The sequence below is a fragment of the Centruroides vittatus genome, unplaced genomic scaffold, assembly GCF_030686945.1.
Source record: "Centruroides vittatus isolate TY-2023 unplaced genomic scaffold, ASM3068694v2 contig_166, whole genome shotgun sequence".
In the NCBI taxonomy this organism is placed as follows: domain Eukaryota; kingdom Metazoa; phylum Arthropoda; class Arachnida; order Scorpiones; family Buthidae; genus Centruroides; species Centruroides vittatus.
Genome location: NW_027121006.1, coordinates 569731 through 590418, shown reverse-complemented (window position 1 = coordinate 590418; position 20688 = coordinate 569731). Strand labels below are relative to the sequence as shown.

Here is a 20688-nt window from a genome sequence, read left to right as displayed (position 1 = left end):
GCCACATTGCCACACTTCCCTGGATCCAATCTGTCACCGACTGAACATGTATGAGAACACCTAGGATGCCAAGTTGGACAGCCTAGGAGTTTGGCAAAACTAGAGGACTGCTTGCAGCAACCATAGATTGAGATGCCGCAGGACACCATATGGCACCTATATGCCTCCATGCCTTCCGTATCACATTGTGTATTCATGCTAGAGGTGGTCCTACAGGGTACTAGAATATCCTTTCATTTTTTCTTGCAACAATTTATCCTTTTGCTTTCATTTTGTATTCACTTACTTATATCATTGTTACTCTCACACATGTACAATTTTGTTCGATTCCTTGGTGTGCTAATTTTTATGGCATTGAGTGTATTTTATCAAAACGTTTACTACACAATATCTAGATTCTAAAGATCAAAAATAAAAATAATAAAGCACAATATTTTTTCATCAATGACCATCTTTCATGTTGTAGAATCAATTTTCTGGTTTTTACATTTAAAAATGCTTGAATCAGGGTTAAGCTCCTTTATTGTACATAATTGTTACGAGTACGAAAAGTGTAAAGTTATTTTAAAAGTTTATGGTCAGTTAATGCACAACTGACTAAACAGAAAAGAATATGATTGTGAAGAGAGAAAATGATAATATGGTGGTACTGTTAACAGATTAAAAAAATATTGCAGTGTGTGAAAAAACAAGAGAAAACTGAAACAGATATTTAAGTTAGATTGAATATTAAAATATGGACTCTCATAATTTGTTATATTATGGTACTTATTATTCATAATTCTAAGTTAAAAAATATTATCTTTATTCACACACTTTACTGTATTACAGATCTTACAACACATTGGTCATCACTTGATGCTATAGATTGTGCAGTATTTTAGCATGTATGAAGTATCATAGTTTTCTGTAATATCTCAGTTTAGTAGTTATGATATACTTGGTATTGGCTCATTGCAAATTTTACAGCATGTGGCAATATCAGTGCTGATAAGCGAGTTTAACAACATATTTTACTCTTATTTGTTAAATTATTAGTCAAGACATATAGTCGAACATTTTATTCTTGAATTTTTATTAAACTTAAGTCAAGGATTTTATTGATGATGAGATTAATAAAAAAAAATAATCACTTTCTCTCATACAGCATTTAACCCTTTCTGTTGGTCTAGTTCAAAGTAATGTGTTCAGTGGTTTTTCCACCAATATCTTTTTAGCATATTTACTTATTTCTGAAATGTTTGGACATAAAAATCTATTCTAGATAAATTGAAGTATCTAAATTACTTATCAACTACCAATAGGGCATAAAAATACAGTAGAGTGTCGTTTATTCGAATAAATTGGGGACTGGGTTGTTCGGATAACCGATTATGTACAAAAAAATATATTAACCTATTCGACGGTGAAATTTTTCTCCGTTGCGTGTCGCTTCGCGTTGAATTTGTCTCCGTTGCGTGTCGCTTCGTGTTGAATTTTCGTCGATTTTAAGCCTATCGAAAATTTTTATAATAATAATCGAGGCTATCGTATCGTTAAAAATTATTTCTTTATTTTGTACAAACAAAATAAATATATTGAAAAATATAAAAACAAAAAAATTATACTTTAGAAGTTAATCTAGTATCAAAAATGTTCGATTCGGCACGACACAGTCCGACCGGAAAGCTTTCGGATAAACGACGCTCTACTGTATTAGCATTAGACCATTTCATTTTAACTGTAAAAAGTAACTATTTTTTACGGTTAAAATAAGGATTATTTGTGAGAAGCCAAGCAAGCTGGATAATGATCTTAAGAAATGAGATGTCATCATTCCTCCTAACTAGGGTACAGTAAATGCAATTTTTGTTTTATTATACAGTATTTATATATTTTAGTTATTGTTTTAGTATTTAGTTTATTGTTTAGGGCATTTAATTATAGTATTTTTATCTTATATCATGTATATTTGCTGTTTATCAAGATAGGAATTTAGGGTCTGGAAACAGATTAGAGGAAATTCACTTTCCATTATTTCTAATGGGTAAAATTAATTTGAATTTTGAACAGCCTCCAGGAAAAAATCAAATTTGAAGCATGAGGCACCACTGTACATGATTTTGGAATCATTTTATAATTGTTAGTACACCTAGGTAATAGATTTCAGAAAATTTGTAACTTGTAACAATTAGAAAGTCAAGCTAGATAACCAATTATGATAAAATATATAATTTAGAAGTTTAAACAAAGGACCCTGAAGTGATTTTATGCATTACTTTTTTCATTAATCATTTTGGAAAGGTCCTTGATATCTATGCCCAACATATAATTCTCCTAATATATTGAACACCAATTTATTATTCTCTTCATTATTATTCTATGTCAAAAAACAAAAAAATTAAAGAGTTAAACGATATGTGAGTGACAGAAATGATTCATTTCTCTAGAAGGAAATACATCATCTTTGTGAAACAACAAAGAATTATTTGATTGACAGGTAGTATTGTGCATATTTTGAAGAAAATGAATATAATTCTGTTATTGTTAATTACATTTATGCAAAAATTATATATTATATGTATTTAAAAATTATTCGTTTAACTAAAATATCTACATCCATATATTTAAATTTCCTTAACTTACACTTTTTGCTGTGAACCAGAAACAGGATTGAAGAGAGGGTTGAAAGAAGACATATTTTTTACTCTTGTCGGCCTCTCGTAATTAAAAGTGTCTACGTTTCTAGGACTAGGTTTGATCTTTGGTTCACTGCTCCTGTTCTCCTTCTCTCTGTAGACATTTCTTACATGAGCACCTAAACAGAAAATCATGTCAACATTAGTCATGAAATAAGTATGACTGAATTTAACTAAATACAAGTAAAACGGCAAAGCCATATTTGGGACAAGACTATGTCTCGGAGACTCACTACTGAGCGGGATCACTTTGATGCTCGAGGCGGACCTTGTTCTCGTTCTCCAATCTTCTTTGGTATCGCTGGTTTTGGACGCGATTGTTCTAACTTCACCAGCCATGACCACGAGGTCATCCACGATGCATTTTTGGTGAAACTATCCAATGTTGAAATTTCTTTTCGTTGTGTCATGGCCAGGGTTGAATTTTTGTGGATGCCTAACGAAAATTTCCCATTTTTGAAAAAAATAATCGTGGCTATTGTATCGTCCAAAATTACTTTTTTATTTTGCACAAACAATACTGGGTTGCGTCCTACCTTGTTTGTTGACCTCGACCACGTGTTCTGCGTCTTTTGTTCTGCCGGTAAAAATTAACCGAGAAACTGATAATTTACTTAATTTGGATCGGCTATGCAATATTTACAATAGTGTCGAGATAAAATACAAATCCAAGATTGGCACGGCTGTCGACTCGAAAGATTAACGTGAAGTGAAAAGCTATCTTTCCTCGTTGGAGTTTGGGAGCAAACTGAGGTCAGAGGGCAAAGGTCACACGGTGCACCCTCTGCCCTACATGTCAAATTCTTATCGGTCCCACGATTTTACTATGCCAGATAATGTTAAAAAACCCACTTGTAACAACATAAAACCCTATTTTAACGTCATATTTGAAGCACTTTGAAATTTACAAAATTAGATTACAAATTTTATTTAACATAGAAGATACTACGTGTTCAGTCCTAAGATCAGAGTTCACTACTTAGAATGACTGCAGGTGGTACTCTCCCCACCTGACTCCGGTGTGGTGAGGTGCCTGTTTTGCCTCTTTGTAGAAGAGGGTCGCCATTTTGTATTTTGTTTTGACTCGGTTCTCAGTCTCCTGACTACCTACAAGTCTGGATTTTTTTATGCGCAAATGATTTGGGCACCTAATACTCTGTGCCAAATATCAACTCTTGACATGTACTCCTTCATATCTCTAAGCTAGTAATAAAAATGGCAGTACGATTTTATACACAATGTAAGGAACTGAGTCCGAGCGTTATTTTATTATTATTTTTTTGTTTTATTATAGTTTGTTTGGGGCTTATGTTTATTTAGGACGAAGGTTCCCCACCACTCTCTTATTAGTAACGAAAAAAGAAGAGAAAACAACTCACGAAAAAAATAAGCGCTGTAGGAAAAATCTCGCGCACTTGCGCTGCCCAGCGGAAGTAAACGGTCCGCAAAAAAAAATGGAGGGGGGAGTTCCCACACTCACTAGTAAAGAAATACTTACTAAACCGTCTTAACATCCCAGAAAATTATGATAAATACTTTGTAAACGGTTTATAAGCTTTGTCGGAAACTTAAAGCTGCCAGAAAAGAAAAATTAATGTTAGCAAACTAAGTATGTAAATAAGGGGAGTAACCTAGCTGAAGTGTGACGTCACCTCACAGCATAAAACCCGTACATTAACCGAAGAAAGAGGAGGTGAATTTCCAGAGAGGTGATTTCCAAATCGAGGCGACTTTGAGAGCGAGGTGAATTCGAAAGCGAAGTGATATTCTGATAGAAGTCCAGATTGATAATTGGACGATCCAAGGTGTTAAAGAGGAAATCGATTGACGATATCGAAAAGATTGAGGAAATAGGTTCTTCGTATAGTGAGGTGACGGATAGACGTTTAATTAGTAAGAGATTTTGTTCATAGTTTCTAAGTATTTGATCTGTCGAATTTTCAAAGGGGAATTAATATTAAGTTAAGCTAAGTAGCTGAGTTTATTGTCGGGTTAACTTGTTGATTTTCGTTAATAAATTTTGTTTGGATTATAGACATTTGTACGTAGTAAATTCTAGTTACTAATTAAATATATTTGAACTTTTTGCTTTGACTTGATATTTATTGTTATTATTACTAAATTTTTCAGTGCACGCTTAAAAGCCCAGACCTGGCAAACTAATCTCGAATCCGCGTAAAGTACCCGTTAGGTTAACGGAAGTTTTACCGACCACATTTAGTGTCGGTTTCCTAAGATACTAAAAATAGTACTTTACAACAAGACCATAGACTTGTCAAAAATTCATGGATAAAATATATTGGACAAAATCAAATCATTTGCAAATATATGAGGCGTATTAGAAAGTAAAGATACAAGGCCAGCAGAAATTCAAAACAAATTATTTTTTCAAAGTTTGCTGCACTGCCTTGTCTGTTATGGTCCCAGTCACCGACAGAAGTCACTCAACATTAATTGCATCATTGTTATGCTTGCAGCACATATTTAAAATGGCCGTGTCAATTTGTAATCCTGTCAGGTGTGAGGTTGGTTCGGAGATTCAATTCCACTACACAAAGGGGGGAACTGCTGCTGAAATTCATTGGCAATTTGTTTTTGTTTATGATGAAGACATTACAAATGGGCAAAATGTGACAAAATGGTGTCCTACTGCATGATAATGCCTGTCTACACACTACTTGTATTTCACAAGAGTTGTTGCAGACATTCAAGGGGGTTTGGACATCCATCACATGACCCAGATCTTGCACCAAATGATTATCACTTGTTTCCAAAGTTGAGGAGCATCTCTCTGGAAAATGATGAGGTTGAAGATATGGTGATGACAAGGTAATGAAAGTGAGTGAGAAATTTTGATGATGTCACAGAATCAAAATACAGTAGAGAGTCGTTAATCGGAATCAATTGGGGACTGGGGTTGTTCAGATTAGTGATTTGTTCAGATTACCGATTATGTACGAAAAAATATATTAACCTGTCCGATGTTCAAACTTTTCTCTGTTGCGTGTCGCTTCGTGTTGAATTTTTCTCCGTTGCGTGTTGCTTCGTGTTGAATTTTCGTCGATTTTAAGCCTAATGAAAATTTTTATAATAATAATCGAGGCTATCGTATCGTTAAAAATTATTTCTTCATTTTGTACAAACAAAAATATATTGAAGAATATAAAAACAAAAAAATTATACTTTAGAAGTTAATCTAGTATCAAAAATGTTCGATTCGGCACGACACAGTCCGACTGAAAATCGTTCTGATTACTGGGGTTCAGATTAACGACTCACTACTGTATTTGTTTCCAGGCTCATCAAATATATTGAGGTCCATGGTGACTATGTTAAAAAAAAAAAAAGAAAAAAAAAACCATATGTTCTAAAGGTATTATAAGTCAATCTAAAATTGAAATGCTTTAGAAATATTTTCTGGACTTTGTATTTTTACTTTATGAATATGGCTTGTAATGCACTTCATCTGAAAGTTAAAAGATGTATTAATAATGCTAAACTTAAAAGAAGTTTTATTTATCTTCATCACAAGATTAGTAAACTACAGCATATAATTTTATTACACCATGCTTCATTACACAGAGTTCAGCTTCAAGATTGTCAAGGAACAGCACTTTCAAAATGGATATAGATACCAAGTAAAATCTGAAAATCTGATAACTTTCCATCCATCTGAATAGGATGGAAAGTTATCTACAAAGGATCAATTGCTGTTAGCTTTCCTGACAGGAATTCAGAAATAATAGATTACTGATGGGAATTTTAGAAGAATATAAAGAACAAAAATCTACAAAACAGTGGTAAGATCACTTGTAGTTTCTTCTGATTTTTTACAATTTTTGTTGTTATTGTATGAGAATTCCTAAACAAAGGTATCTTTAATAGTGATATTTGTATTCAAAGTAAAAGTTAATTTCTAAAATATGATCTTTACTACAGCAATTAGTAATTTTTTTAAATATAGCTTTTTTCACAAGCAAATGACATGAATTATAACATTTACATCTAAAGAAATAATAGTAATATCTTACAATCTCCACCAGACAAAGCAGATGTCAAATAATATTGAATTTTCACTCAAATACACAGTACAATCTCGGTAATGCAGCCATTTGCTAATCCAACACTAGTCGGACACTTGGGTATTACCAGCACCATCGTCGAGTCGTAGATAATCTTCCCACTAGTTCAAACTCCAGTTCCAACTAAATTTGAACACCTTCCCATAAATGCGGCACAATATCGAGTCCAAACTCGAACACATTATTAAGCATAAACGTACTCAGCAAAAACATAAACTCCAATAACCACCACCTTATAAGTTGCTGAGGGAATTTTTAATTAAGAAAACAGACGTTTTCGATCTATTCCATAGATCATCTTCAGGTTTAAACTGACGAACAAAAATAATTCCAAAGAATGGAACACAAAATATTTAAATTCAAAAAACCCGACAACGGAGCAACTAATTAAAATTAGAATTAAAGCGCAAAAAATACCCAAATGTAAATTAACAAACACATAACAATATTAAAGTTATTAGTACACGCTAAAAATCATTTAACAGATAATAAAATATTAAGGTTCTCCAAATACGAAACACATCGCAAATCATGAGCCATTTGTAAGTCTCTTAATTGCAAATTTCCAAGCTGACGGTAATCCCTCAGCGTCCCTGGCGTTAATGCATCTATTCTCGAGTCTACTCTTGTAAATTTCTATTTTTTCCGCCGTCTTTGCTAAAGTTGGAGAATATATTTGTTTGACGATTTCCGCCTCTTCCCATCCAACGACGGATCCTTCGGCCTGGGCCATCTGGGCCAGAACAGTTGCGTTAGAACTTTTCCTTACATCATATTTATGCTCTTTGATTCTTACACCTAGGTTCCTTGTTGTAACCCCTATATACTCCTGTTTTAGTCCTAATTGCTGATTTTCATAAGGGATCCTATAGACCCCAGCTCTATCCTCTTTCTTAATCTTCCCTTTATCAGTTCTCAGAATTTTGTAGAGGTTCGGGGCTCGTTTGAAGATCAATGTTGATTTTTTAATGTCCGCTATCTCCTTCATAATGCCCCGTACATTTTTGTTGAAAGTAAACTTGGTATATCCACTAGGTCTTTGTTTAGAGGTTCTTGTGTCACTCTTTTCAAACTTCCTCACGATACCATTAATTACGCTTCTTCTGTAGCCCAAGCTCTCTGCTATTCGCATGATCCTGTCGATCTCGATAACCCTGTCCATAACGTTATCGCAATAAGTAAAAGCCCTCCTGACTAAGGTACGAAAGGCTGCCAATTTATAACGAAATGGATCATTTGACTGTGGCGGGATGTAGAGTGGGCTATGTGTGGGTTTAGTGTACACTTTAGTGGATAGATGCCCTCTCTTAAAAGTGATATTGATGTCTAAGAAGTGTACCTCCACTGAACTTTTTTGCTCTAGTTTCAGACGTAGGCCGTCTTCGTTATCGTTAATCCTTTCTATAAAGGTACTAATTCCTCGATTACTTCTCCAAATTATAAGGATATCGTCAACATATCTCTTGTAGTAAACTATACTGTTTCTGAAGCTGTGCAGAACCTTTTCTTCAATTTTCTTAACCACTAATTCGCACAGAAGCCCCGACATAGGGCTTCCCATAGGAACTCCCCTATTCTGTTTGTAAGTATGGCCTTCGAAGCCAAAGAAGGATTCACAGCATACCAGGTTAGCCATCTCCAAGACATTGTCCCTGTGGTGTAACAGTAAACCCAGAGTTGTTACACCACAGGGACGATGTCTTGGAGATGGCTAACCTGGTATGCTGTGAATCCTTCTTTGGCTTCGAAGGCCATACTTACAAACAGAATAGGGGAGTTCCTATGGGAAGCCCTATGTCGGGGCTTCTGTGCGAATTAGTGGTTAAGAAAATTGAAGAAAAGGTTCTGCACAGCTTCAGAAACAGTATAGTTTACTACAAGAGATATGTTGACGATATCCTTATAATTTGGAGAAGTAATCGAGGAATTAGTACCTTTATAGAAAGGATTAACGATAACGAAGACGGCCTACGTCTGAAACTAGAGCAAAAAAGTTCAGTGGAGGTACACTTCTTAGACATCAATATCACTTTTAAGAGAGGGCATCTATCCACTAAAGTGTACACTAAACCCACACATAGCCCACTCTACATCCCGCCACAGTCAAATGATCCATTTCGTTATAAATTGGCAGCCTTTCGTACCTTAGTCAGGAGGGCTTTTACTTATTGCGATAACGTTATGGACAGGGTTAACGAGATCGACAGGATCATGCGAATAGCAGAGAGCTTGGGCTACAGAAGAAGCGTAATTAATGGTATCGTGAGGAAGTTTGAAAAGAGTGACACAAGAACCTCTAAACAAAGACCTAGTGGATATACCAAGTTTACTTTCAACAAAAATGTACGGGGCATTATGAAGGAGATAGCGGACATTAAAAAATCAACATTGATCTTCAAACGAGCCCCGAACCTCTACAAAATTCTGAGAACTGATAAAGGGAAGATTAAGAAAGAGGATAGAGCTGGGGTCTATAGGATCCCTTATGAAAATCAGCAATTAGGACTAAAACAGGAGTATATAGGGGTTACAACAAGGAACCTAGGTGTAAGAATCAAAGAGCATAAATATGATGTAAGGAAAAGTTCTAACGCAACTGTTCTGGCCCAGATGGCCCAGGCCGAAGGATCCGTCGTTGGATGGGAAGAGGCGGAAATCGTCAAACAAATATATTCTCCAACTTTAGCAAAGACGGCGGAAAAAATAGAAATTTACAAGAGTAGACTTGTGAGGTTCCGACTGGGGCCGACTATGTCAAGAAGGTCGAGCGGTCGCGAAGGGTCGTATGTGGGCGATCGGCACTGAGACAGACCCTACTGTTACAAGAAACCGTTTATTTGACACGAAAGAAGCTTACAAGATTTCCGCGATCTTGGAAGTTCTAGGTCGGCAGCAGCCTCTGGGTCTTCCTCTCCTTTCGAATATAGTCTCATTTTGAAGGAGTGTCCCTAGGTCGCGAATGGCCAGTTCCCTCGACGACTCCGCGACTCCAGGACGATGCGGTCGACTTCCGTTGATGGAAAGATGTCGATCCGAGGTCGGGAGACGGAGACGAAGATGGGCACCAGACACACACACAACAATAGATCCGTCACTTGGAACTTTCGGGAGAAGAAGCCCTCGCGTCCTTGAATTCTCAGGTTTTATCTGTTTTCCTCCGATTCCGCTTTCCGATTGGTCTCTTCTCGTCACCTGATGACAATTCGAAACCTTTCGGGGGCGCGGGAGAGGTCAAAATCGAAGTTTAATTCGATTCCCACTCGGAGATAGACGATCTACGTTTCCCCATTGTTCTATTGTTTAAAAGTTTGCGTCGTTTTCTTTAAGAAAAACTATTTCTAACTTCTATTTTTTTTTCCTCTAAAAAAATAATTTTTTTCTAAAAATAAATGATTTTAACGCGAATTTCAGTGTGGTTCGGACCTATCCAGAGCCTCACAGAGCTCGAGAATTAGATGCATTAACGCCAGGGACGCTGAGGGATTACCGTCAGCTTGGAAATTTGCAATTAAGAGACTTACAAATGGCTCATGATTTGCGATGTGTTTCGTATTTGGAGAACCTTAATATTTTATTATCTGTTAAATGATTTTTAGCGTGTATTAATAACTTTAATATTGTTATGTGTTTGTTAATTTACATTTGGGTATTTTTTGCGCTTTAATTCTAATTTTAATTAGTTGCTCCGTTGTCGGGTTTTTTGAATTTAAATATTTTGTGTTCCATTCTTTGGAATTATTTTTGTTCGTCAGTTTAAACCTGAAGATGATCTATGGAATAGATCGAAAACGTCTGTTTTCTTAATTAAAAATTCCCTCAGCAATTTATAAGGTGGTGGTTATTGGAGTTCACATTATTAAGGATTGTTAGGCTCATCATCTTAGGCTGCTCGAAAAAGTACAGCATCTTATAACACAATACTATAGAAATATAAAAATTAGTCTCCCAAAACATCCCACTAAAAATATTGCGTCTTCCACTGAATTTCATGAGAATCCACCAACTTGGAAACACCGATTACCACAATAGCAGTGCATTTAAATGACTAAATGGCAGTGACAGTTGAAAATATTTTAAAAGGTTTGATGATTAATTCTAAAATACAGTAGCATAATTGCACTCCTTTCATATGTTCTTGTTATACTATGCATGTTTTGATTAATACAATATACTAATAGTCAAATAAATATTTTCTGTCTAAATGATTACATCATGCTTTCAATAATCTGGTAATCTTCTTAAATAGACATTGTTCCTGTCCCATACATTCTGGATTACATAGATTGTACTGTAGTACATAATGTCATTTATCTATTAATAAAAAAGTTTGACCAAACTGTGTTTGACTCACTGAAAACTTGTTAGTTCCAAATACAACAAATGTTAGCAAATATTGAAATTTTGTTTGTATTTTGAATGTAAGTATTTTTGCTTTAGCATGTTTATACTCTCATTTATTGTTATTAATATAATCACAACACAGAAACCACATAACTACTTTAATGGAGCTGTAGAAAATTTATGTTTTAATATGCTATGTTACAAATGTTTTTAGACATTTCCAATTGACCTTTCTCGGGTATTAGCAAAAATGAATAAAAAGAATAAAAATTGTAATGAACAACTTTACAGAACATGCACGCTTTCAAATGAATACAAAATTTGACTTGAATTTTATATTCATTCAGAAATGTAATCATTGGTGATTGGTCAGAAATTAATAGAGAGGAAAGGGCAGCACTATCAGTGTTATTATATAAATATCAACACGTTTTTGCTCTTAATGATTATGATTTAGATTATTGCAATATAGTATGGCATGAGATTAACGCAGGAGACAAAGTGCCCATTTACTCACCTCCCTACAGAATTCCTTATGCGCAGAGGCAGCAAACAAACAATATAGTAGACGGACTATTAGAGCATCATATTATAGAGCATTTGACTTCCGCTTGGAGTCCGGCTGCACTGTTAGTAAATAAGAAAGATGAGACGCAAAAACTGGTAATTGACTACAGGAAACTAAATAAGATAACAAAGGTAGATCCATATCTACTTCCTTTAGGCTACATCCTACGTGGCAGCATCCAGCAACTGCGGGCACGAACACGCTTCCAAGAGGAGCGGACAAACTGATTCAAGCAAATCTGCGCATCCAGAGTAACTGCATTTAGTGTACAGTGACCACCAGATGACGCTTCTACACACACATGCAGGAGGCAACTACCATGTAAGTTTGATCGTCGCTTCCAAAGAAGAAAATGGCTGATTTTGTAAATAGATAAAAACAGAATGACAAATAAATTGTGTATATATGTTGTATGTACTTTAATTAATAATCTTTTATGTAATTTAATAATTTCTGATTTCGTATAAATGTAGCATTTTAAAAAAAACTTTTTTTTAACTATTATTCTATAAAGATTCTTTATATTTGTTGTGTATCTAGTTAGTGATAACATTTACCTTTCAAATTTACCGTTTTAACGTTTGTCATATTTTCTATAGTAGTATTTGACAAAGTCTTCTCGCCGCCAACTTGTAAACAGCACGTATCCACTCTGGACAGAAGTCGCTTGCGAATTGGAAGCGCATACAGATTCTGTCTGCCCGCAGTCGCTGGACGCTGCCACGTAGGATGTAGCCTAAGTACTAGCTTGATGGGAGAAGCAAAATACTTTTCCACCATGGACACACTTTCGGTGTGTGCAACAAGAAGACTGCCTTCTCTACCCCCAATGGACATCATCAGTGGAATAGAATTCCACGGGACTTAAAAACTCACCTGCCACCTTTGAACAAACAATGGACTTTGTTTTACATGGACTTAAAGGCAAGACATGTTTAGTTTACATGAATGACATTTTGACATTCATTTCAGACTTCACCAGTCATCTAGAATAGCTAGAATAAGTCTGTAAGCTATTAGCTAGTGCAAGTATAAAGTTAAAGCCCAGAAAATGTCATTTCTTGCAGGGCCAGATAAAACTTTTAGGGCAGGAAATATCTAGGGAAGTATAAAACCTAATCTGGACAAAATCAAATGTGTGTTAGATTTCCCCAGACCTGTAAATGAGTGCGAGATAAGATCCTTCTTAGGACTAATAGGTTATTACAGGAGACACACAGACTCCTATGCAAACATTGGTAAACCTTTAACAGATTTGTTAAAAAAAAACTCAACCTTTCAATGGGGTCGAGACCAGCAAGAAAGTTTTGACAAGTTGAAAGAAATTATCATCTCATCTCCTCTTTTAAAATCTCTTGACTTTACTAAATCTTTTATATTAGCCACAGATGTATCGAATTCAGCTCTTGGTGCAGTGTTGTCCCAGAAGAGAATGGGAAAGAAAAACCAATCGCTTATGAAAGTCTATTGTTAAGAAAACCAGAACTAAATTATAGTACTACAGAGAAGGAATGTCTAGCTATTGTATGGGTTGTACGATAATTCAAACCATATCTGTATAAACAAACGTTCACTATAATCACCGATCGCCATACCCTTTGATGGTTGCTCAACAGCAGAGATGCCTCTTCAAACTCGAGACTGTCCACATCTTCCTCCAGAAATTTGATTACCCTACAATCTCTGATCATCACCCTGTAAACAAGGTTATCCCCAGGGTACATTTGGTGTCATCTGTTTCCTCCATGTATAACCATGCAGACATTAATATCTATACAGACATATCTACATCTGTGTAGATATTAAGCCCCTCTCAAGTATCTGCATCCTCCTCCAAACTGACATATTTTGCCCAAAATATGTTAGAAGATACAGATACTCCCCACATACCTCCATCTATCAAGCTGAAGATGCTGTCTACCAAGCTGTTCAGTGGGCACTACCAAACAAAGCTCTATCTATCAACATTTACAGTGATTCTCAGTCTGTCCTAAAAGCTCTATTAAATCCCAATTGCAATAGCGATAAATCACATATATCCAGCACCATATTAAAAATCTTGTAAATAAGATAACTTTTATATTTGTTCCTGGCCATACTGGCATATTAGGAAATGAAAAAAACAACTTTGAGGCTAAGCAGCTGAAAAAGATACTGACTTGGACTACACTCACATCCCTCTCTCATGCAGCAGCCTTAAAAATTATATTCATGAAAATGCTATGCAAAAGTGGAATCAACAATGGTTGAGCAGTAAAACTGATAGAATAACAAGACTTGATTTTCCTAGTGTTGAATGTAGGTTCTCATCACAATTTAGAGATTTAACGTTTGCTACTGCTCAACTTCTTACTGAGCATGGTAATTTTAGAAGCTACCTGGCGATGTATAACCGGCAGAAACTGCCTCTTGCTTTTGCTCTACAGAAAACCTAGACACCATTAACCACATGATCTATCATTGTCCAATTTATGATCAAGATAGACTTATTCTGAAATTAGAAATCTTTATGCATGGTTTCAGGTGGCCATGTCCAACTTGACATGCTTGTTCAGAAGCCACTGTTTAATGCTTTTTACAATTATGTTCAAAATATATGGGAAAAAAAAGACTATAATTTCTAATTTCTAGTCTTACATTTTAGTTTTCACTAAAAGCTGAATACTAATTTTTTGTTTACTTTGTATCATGTATTTTGGTTTACGTATTCTTAGTGTTATACACCCATAGGAGTGGTTCACTTATTCTAATAAAAAAAAAAAAAATACGAGAGAGAGAGAGAAACCACCACATGGCCTTTCTCCCGTGATAAAAAATGTATCGTGAGTCTGCTAGTGTTGTTATTCTATCATGTCACATGAGATGGAACAACGAGCATTTTTAATAGAAACCGCCAAATTAAAACCAAATTCAAAATTCTAACACTCAACGAGATTAAAAAATAAAAATAAGAATATTATGTAAGATGAGATCTATTGCCCCCCTACCCCCAAGTAAGAAATCGTAAGAAATCCTTGACTCCCACCCACCCAAAAATACCTTACATAATTTATGGACAACCCCTAACTAGACCCTCCTAAAATGACTCACTACTACTGTCCTAGATATATAATCCTTTGTGTAAGTAAACATATATAAATTTTGTTATACTTGCAGTAGAGTGCAATCTTTTCTGTCAGGCTGTCTCTAAACCTCCTCCACCTCGAATCCAACCACAACTGCTCGCGTGAAACAACGAACTAACGGCCATAACAGTTTCTGTGCCTTTCCTGAAAGATACAGTGGTGTCAGTCCCGACGTAGGCATCGTCGATGCAGTGCTGACCCTTCAATCACGAGGTGCAGAAGCAAGAGGGGGTGCTTCACATATTTACACAAGAATAATTGTCAATGCTTTGAGCAAATATGTTATTAACACAATGCAATTTCAATATGAATAAAGTAATCATATAATTATAAAATCTTTTCTTCTAAATAGGTACTGGTAATAAGACATATTTACTTTATTAAGTTTTAAAGCTTTTTATTGAAAAGACTGTCTTGTTTATAAAATTGTGCTGCCATCAACAGGTACAGTACATACCTTAGAGGTATGAAAGAATACATGCCAGGAGTTTCAATTTGGCACAGAGTATTTGGTGCCCAAATCATGCACACACAAAAAAATCAGACTTGCAGGTACTCAGGGGACTGAGAACCGAGTCAAAATAAAATACAAAATGGCGACACACTTTCTACAAACAGACACTAGTGAGAGATTTGTGCATGCATTGTTCGTTGGGAAGTTGGAAATGCAAACATTGCAAAATCGAATTTTGACAAACAAATCTTTGAAAAACCTATTTACCTGTCCCGTGTTATTCCCAACATATTTCTGGTCGCTGCCTGCCGACCTTGACCGATTGACCCGAGATATCTCATTTCAGCATCAGAACATTTTTGAAACTAGGTGGTGCTAGTCATTATAATTTTATATTAAAATTAACTTCTAAAATATAATTTTTTTTTTCTTTTACATTTACTAATATATTTATTTTGTTTGTGCAAAATAAAAAAATAATTTTGGACAATACAATAGCCATGATTATTTTTTTCAAAAACAGGAAATTTTTGTTAGCCATCGACAAAAATTCAACCCGGGGCGACACGCGACAGAAAGAAACTGACATTAGGTAGGTTAATTTCCCAGAAAAGCATTGTAGACGACCTCGTGGTCACAGCCAGCAAAGTTTGTATGATTGCGCTCAAAACCAGCGATACCAAAGAAGATCGGAGAACGAGAACGAGACCTGCCGTGAGCGTCGAAGTGATCCCACTTAGTAGCGAGTCTCCGAGACATAGTCTTGTCCCAACTGAGGCCTTGCCATTTTACCTATTTGTTCATATTTTGTCTATTGACATACTGTTCCTAATCTTTAACAACAATGCTCTATTCAGCTTGATATGAACTGATTTCAGATTGTATACTATTCAAGAAAATTCTGGATTTTGTTCATTTATTATGCAGATTGGAGATCATTTATATTGGTGGTAGATATTTGTAAATGTATACAGGTTAAAAATAAAAATGTTCTAGGTATGATCACAACAGTAATGTATACAAATGTACTGTATTATTGTTATATGTCTCTTACCAATTGATATCAGAATTTATTACATTAATGTTTTCATTTGTCAAATTGAAACTAGCTCTAGCTCTATGAACTGACATTTAAATATGTCAGTAAATGGCTATTGTTATTTAAGAAAGGCTTGTAATTACTATATTTTGTGGCATTGCTCTTAACATAATTAAATACATTTATCTTACATTAGTACCATAAATTTGTTAAAGAAGCTTTTCAAACAAATCTAATTCAAACTGCTTTTCTTGGAATGAAAACTTTTTAATGTTCCTATTGTCTCTGTTGTTTTCCTATTTGATTATATTCTGTTGACATATTTATAAATTGCAGCATGTGTTAACATTCCCATTTGTGTTGTAAAATAAAAAAATAAAAGAAATCTGTGAGGATGATTCAGTTTCATTTATTTACATTCATCCTAGTGTACTGTTCCATTAATAGTGATCCGGTATCTTTTCTTGAACTCTGTATTGCTTGTTGACTTCCAACGATTGATGAATAATCCAAAAGCACTAGGATGTTCTAAGAAGTTTTTACTCTGAGAGTAGCAGTTTGAATTACATTCATATCTTTATTAAATTTTAACAACTGTATACAAAACTTTGCATCATGCAACACTATGATTCTGTAATCATAATTAATAAACAAACTTTCCAACAATTAGCTACTGTTAAGGAAACAATTTGTTTGATGAAACCGTGTCTCGTTCTATAATTCAGGCTTAGTAAACACTAGTGTTGTGTTGTGTTCCAAGTGTCTTTGGAACACAACACTACACTAGTGTTTACTAAGCCTTAAGGAAACAAGTTTTTCCAAATCTATATCACGTTTTCATTCCACTCCTAATAGATCTAATTGTGATGAACTTAAATAAAATGTTAATTTTTATTGTTTCCATTAATACAAGAGATGTTAAAGCCAAATGATTGCTGAATTATATCAAGCTCTATTACTACTATTATTATTAAATGCGAAGTAATTTAGCACTAGAGCCAAGTGTTAAGCACCATCTCCTGCAAAATTTAGTAATTATATTTAAATTAATCAGCAAAATTGTAATTGATAACACAATTTTAAAGTTTATAATCTTCTTTATCTAGGATGCAATATTTCTTATGAAGGTGAGAATGACAAATAATAAGCTCACAAAATTTTTACAAATATTAGGAATAATAAATAAACACTTTAAAACTACACCTTGTACACACTCTGGCTCTTCTGACTCTCTTGTACGAAAGTGAAATCTGGGTCCTAAAGAAGAAAGATATCAAAACATTACAGGCAGCCAAAATGAGGTTTATGTGCCGAACTGCTGGATATATGCTCCTGAAAATGAGGATATTTTGGAGGAACTCCACATGTGCCCATTAATTGAAAAATTCTTCACATGTAGAGAAAAATGGCTTCAACATGTATCTCGAATATTGCCAGGTAGAATGCCTCGTGCAGTTTTACGGTATCGACCACGAGGAGACGAAGACCTGGACGTCTACAAAAACGACTCCTAGACCCTGTCTAGCTAAGACCGAAATGGGTCAACATGGCCTAAATTCATAAATGGTGTATGATGATGATGAAATTAATATTTTAATAATTAATTTAGAAAGTTCTGGAAGTAAAAAATCGGCCCAAGCAGGACTCAAACCGGCAACTTCCTCTTACTGTACAGTTGCATTGTTAGTTATGCTACCTGGACATTACTTAGCATTTAGTTAATAACAGTAATAGCAATATAGCCTGATATAATGCAGCAATTGTTTGGCTTTAATATATACCTATTGGGTTTGGATATTTATATTTGTAAATACAAGAGATGATTTAAGATTACTCCAATGTAAATCAAAGGACATGTATAAAAACTTGTCATAACTTACCTGATACATTAGTTCTATCATCATTGTAAGATCTGGGTAAATGACTATCATATTCTCTTTGAGTAGTACTTCTAAAGAAGTAAGTTCTTTCATTAGGAGTCCTGTTTTCACTCATATACCTTGTATCCTTAGTAAAACAGTGTTTTCTATCCCATCTTTCAAAATATGAATCCACATTTATAAATTCCCTAGGCTTGGCCACTTCTGAAGGTTTCTCAAGCCACTTTTTATCTATTTTAAAATATTCACTTTTTGAAGTATCTGTTTTGGGAATCAATTTTTCTACTGGACTGTGATGAGTCTTTAAGTTATGTTCTTTGCTCAAATCATTAGATTTAACAATATTATCTGTTTTGACTGACAGAATGTCTTCTAATTTTGGACTTTCCTGCCGTTTTCTGTATTGCCTAGATGCCTCGTCTGCCGGAATGCGAGAAATCTCCGACTCGTCCGGAGGATAGAGTTCGTCCGATAAGATTTGCTCCAAGTTATTTTCATTGCATACTGCCTTGAATAAAAAATAAATTTTAATTAAAAACAAAATATTTTAAATTAAAAGGAAGATTTAATTTTTTATGATATCGAATATGATATATGATATGAATGTGATATCGTGGATGAAAGAATAATCTCAAGCACAGATAAAAAAGTTAGAAAGATTGAAAAAGCTCCACTTGCATCCATCTTAACCTTCCTAAAAAGAACACATAACCCCAATCCACAGATGCCAAGGATATTCGCATTTGCGAAAACACACAAAGAGAACAAAGAACTCAGGCCTGTGGTAGAAAAATGTAACGCACCTACATACACGCTGGAAAAACGATTAAAGCAATACATAAAAGAAAAAATGGAAGTTAATGGTTTTGTGACCCAGGATCCAAATGAACTAGTAAGAACAATACAAAACTTAAATTTAATGAACGATGAAATAGGAACTGTAATGGACTTTGAAAGTTTGTACCCCTCCATAAATTTAACATCGTGCTTCAAAGAATTAATTGAATTTTTGATACAACAAAATCAAGAAGTGGAGAAATTCATGGAAAACCTACAAGATTTGGCAGATCAAGAAAGTACAAGATTAAATTTAAAAAAAGGAATGAAAACAAATTAGTTTTCATTCCTTTTTTAAATTTAATGGAGTAATATATAAACAAAAGAAAGGAGTTCCCATGGAAAGTCCTATGTCTGGACTCCTACGTGAACTAGTAATAAGAAAGTTGGAAAAGAACATCATAGAAGATTTCGCAGATAGCATCGTTATATACAAACGATATGTTGAGGATGTTTTAATAATTTGGAAAGATGACCAACGCATTAACGATTTCTTGACTGCAATCAACGACAATGAACATGGTTTGAAACTAAAATTAGAACAAAAAAGCCGAAGAAACATCCACTTCTTGGATATTAACATGGAATTTAAGCTAGGAAATATACAAACGACAGTATATTTGAAACCAACACACGCTCCGTTATATATACCGGCATGTTCGAAAGACCCGTTTAAGTATAAGCTATCTGCATTCAAGGCGCTCATCAAAAGGGCCTTCTTATACTGCACCGATGTACTAGACCGGAACAAAGAAATTAATAGAATCCAAAAGGTAGCGAAGAATTTGGGATACAAAATGTCCACAATCAAAGGCCTCATCAAGAGTTACAGTAAACAGAAAGGTACAACGGCAACGAATAACAGCATCACAACTTTCAACAAGTTCACATACAATGAGCAAGCAAGGAAGGTGGTGAAGGAATTGGGAAAATACAAAAACACAAACATAGTTTACAAACGAGCACCCAATATTTATAGACTATTAAGAAATGATAAGGACACGATTGGAATGGATGAACAAGCAGGTGTATACAGTATACCATATGAGAACCAACAATTAGGAATTGATAAAGAATATATAGAAGTGACAAGAAGAAGCCTCAAAGTAAGAGTAAAGGAACATAAATATAGTGTGAGTAAGGGACTAAACAGCACGATTTTGGCGAGTATGGCGCAGGCGGAGGGAGCGGTAGTCAAATGGAACGAGGCAAAGATAGTTAAAACAGGACATTCACCGTCCATCGCAATGGAAATGGAAAAAATAGAAATTTACAAAAGTAAAATGAGGAACAGATGCTTAAACTCAAAAGATGCAAATACATTACCATCGGCTTGGAAGTACAAAATTGAAAAGAGTATGGGATTTAATAATCCATAAAAATATGGGCTGGATTGTATAGGAATTAGTATTCACAATTAATTAATCTAGATGTAAAATTCATCGTTATCATTCAGTTATTGTATTTTATCACTTTTTGTTATTATTCAGTTATTCTGTATTTTTATTATTTATGTTTTTACTTTAAGTTTTTGGTTAATTTACAACGCATTTTGAGAGTATGGTAATCCGTTATCTTAAAATGCAAATTCAAATAAATTCGAATGTTGCCATTTCGAACAAGAAATGAAAAGCCTGAAGATGGCCTATTAGAGTAGGCTGAAAACGTTCGGAAATAAAACAAT

General features: G+C 34.7%; 1 protein-coding gene across 3 annotated transcripts in view; it reads right to left on the bottom strand.

The window, feature by feature from the left end:
• LOC136968936 (TRAF-type zinc finger domain-containing protein 1-like) overlaps nucleotides 1-20688 on the bottom strand; it is a 57801-nt gene that overhangs the window by 7080 nt on the left and 30033 nt on the right. For all 3 annotated transcript variants that reach the window (XM_067263004.1, XM_067263005.1, XM_067263006.1), the window contains 2 exons: nucleotides 18168-18675; nucleotides 2626-2797 (listed from right to left, as the gene is read on the bottom strand). In XM_067263004.1, the coding sequence (XP_067119105.1) occupies nucleotides 2626-2797; nucleotides 18168-18675 (680 nt within the window). The remainder of the gene's footprint in view (nucleotides 1-2625; nucleotides 2798-18167; nucleotides 18676-20688) is intronic.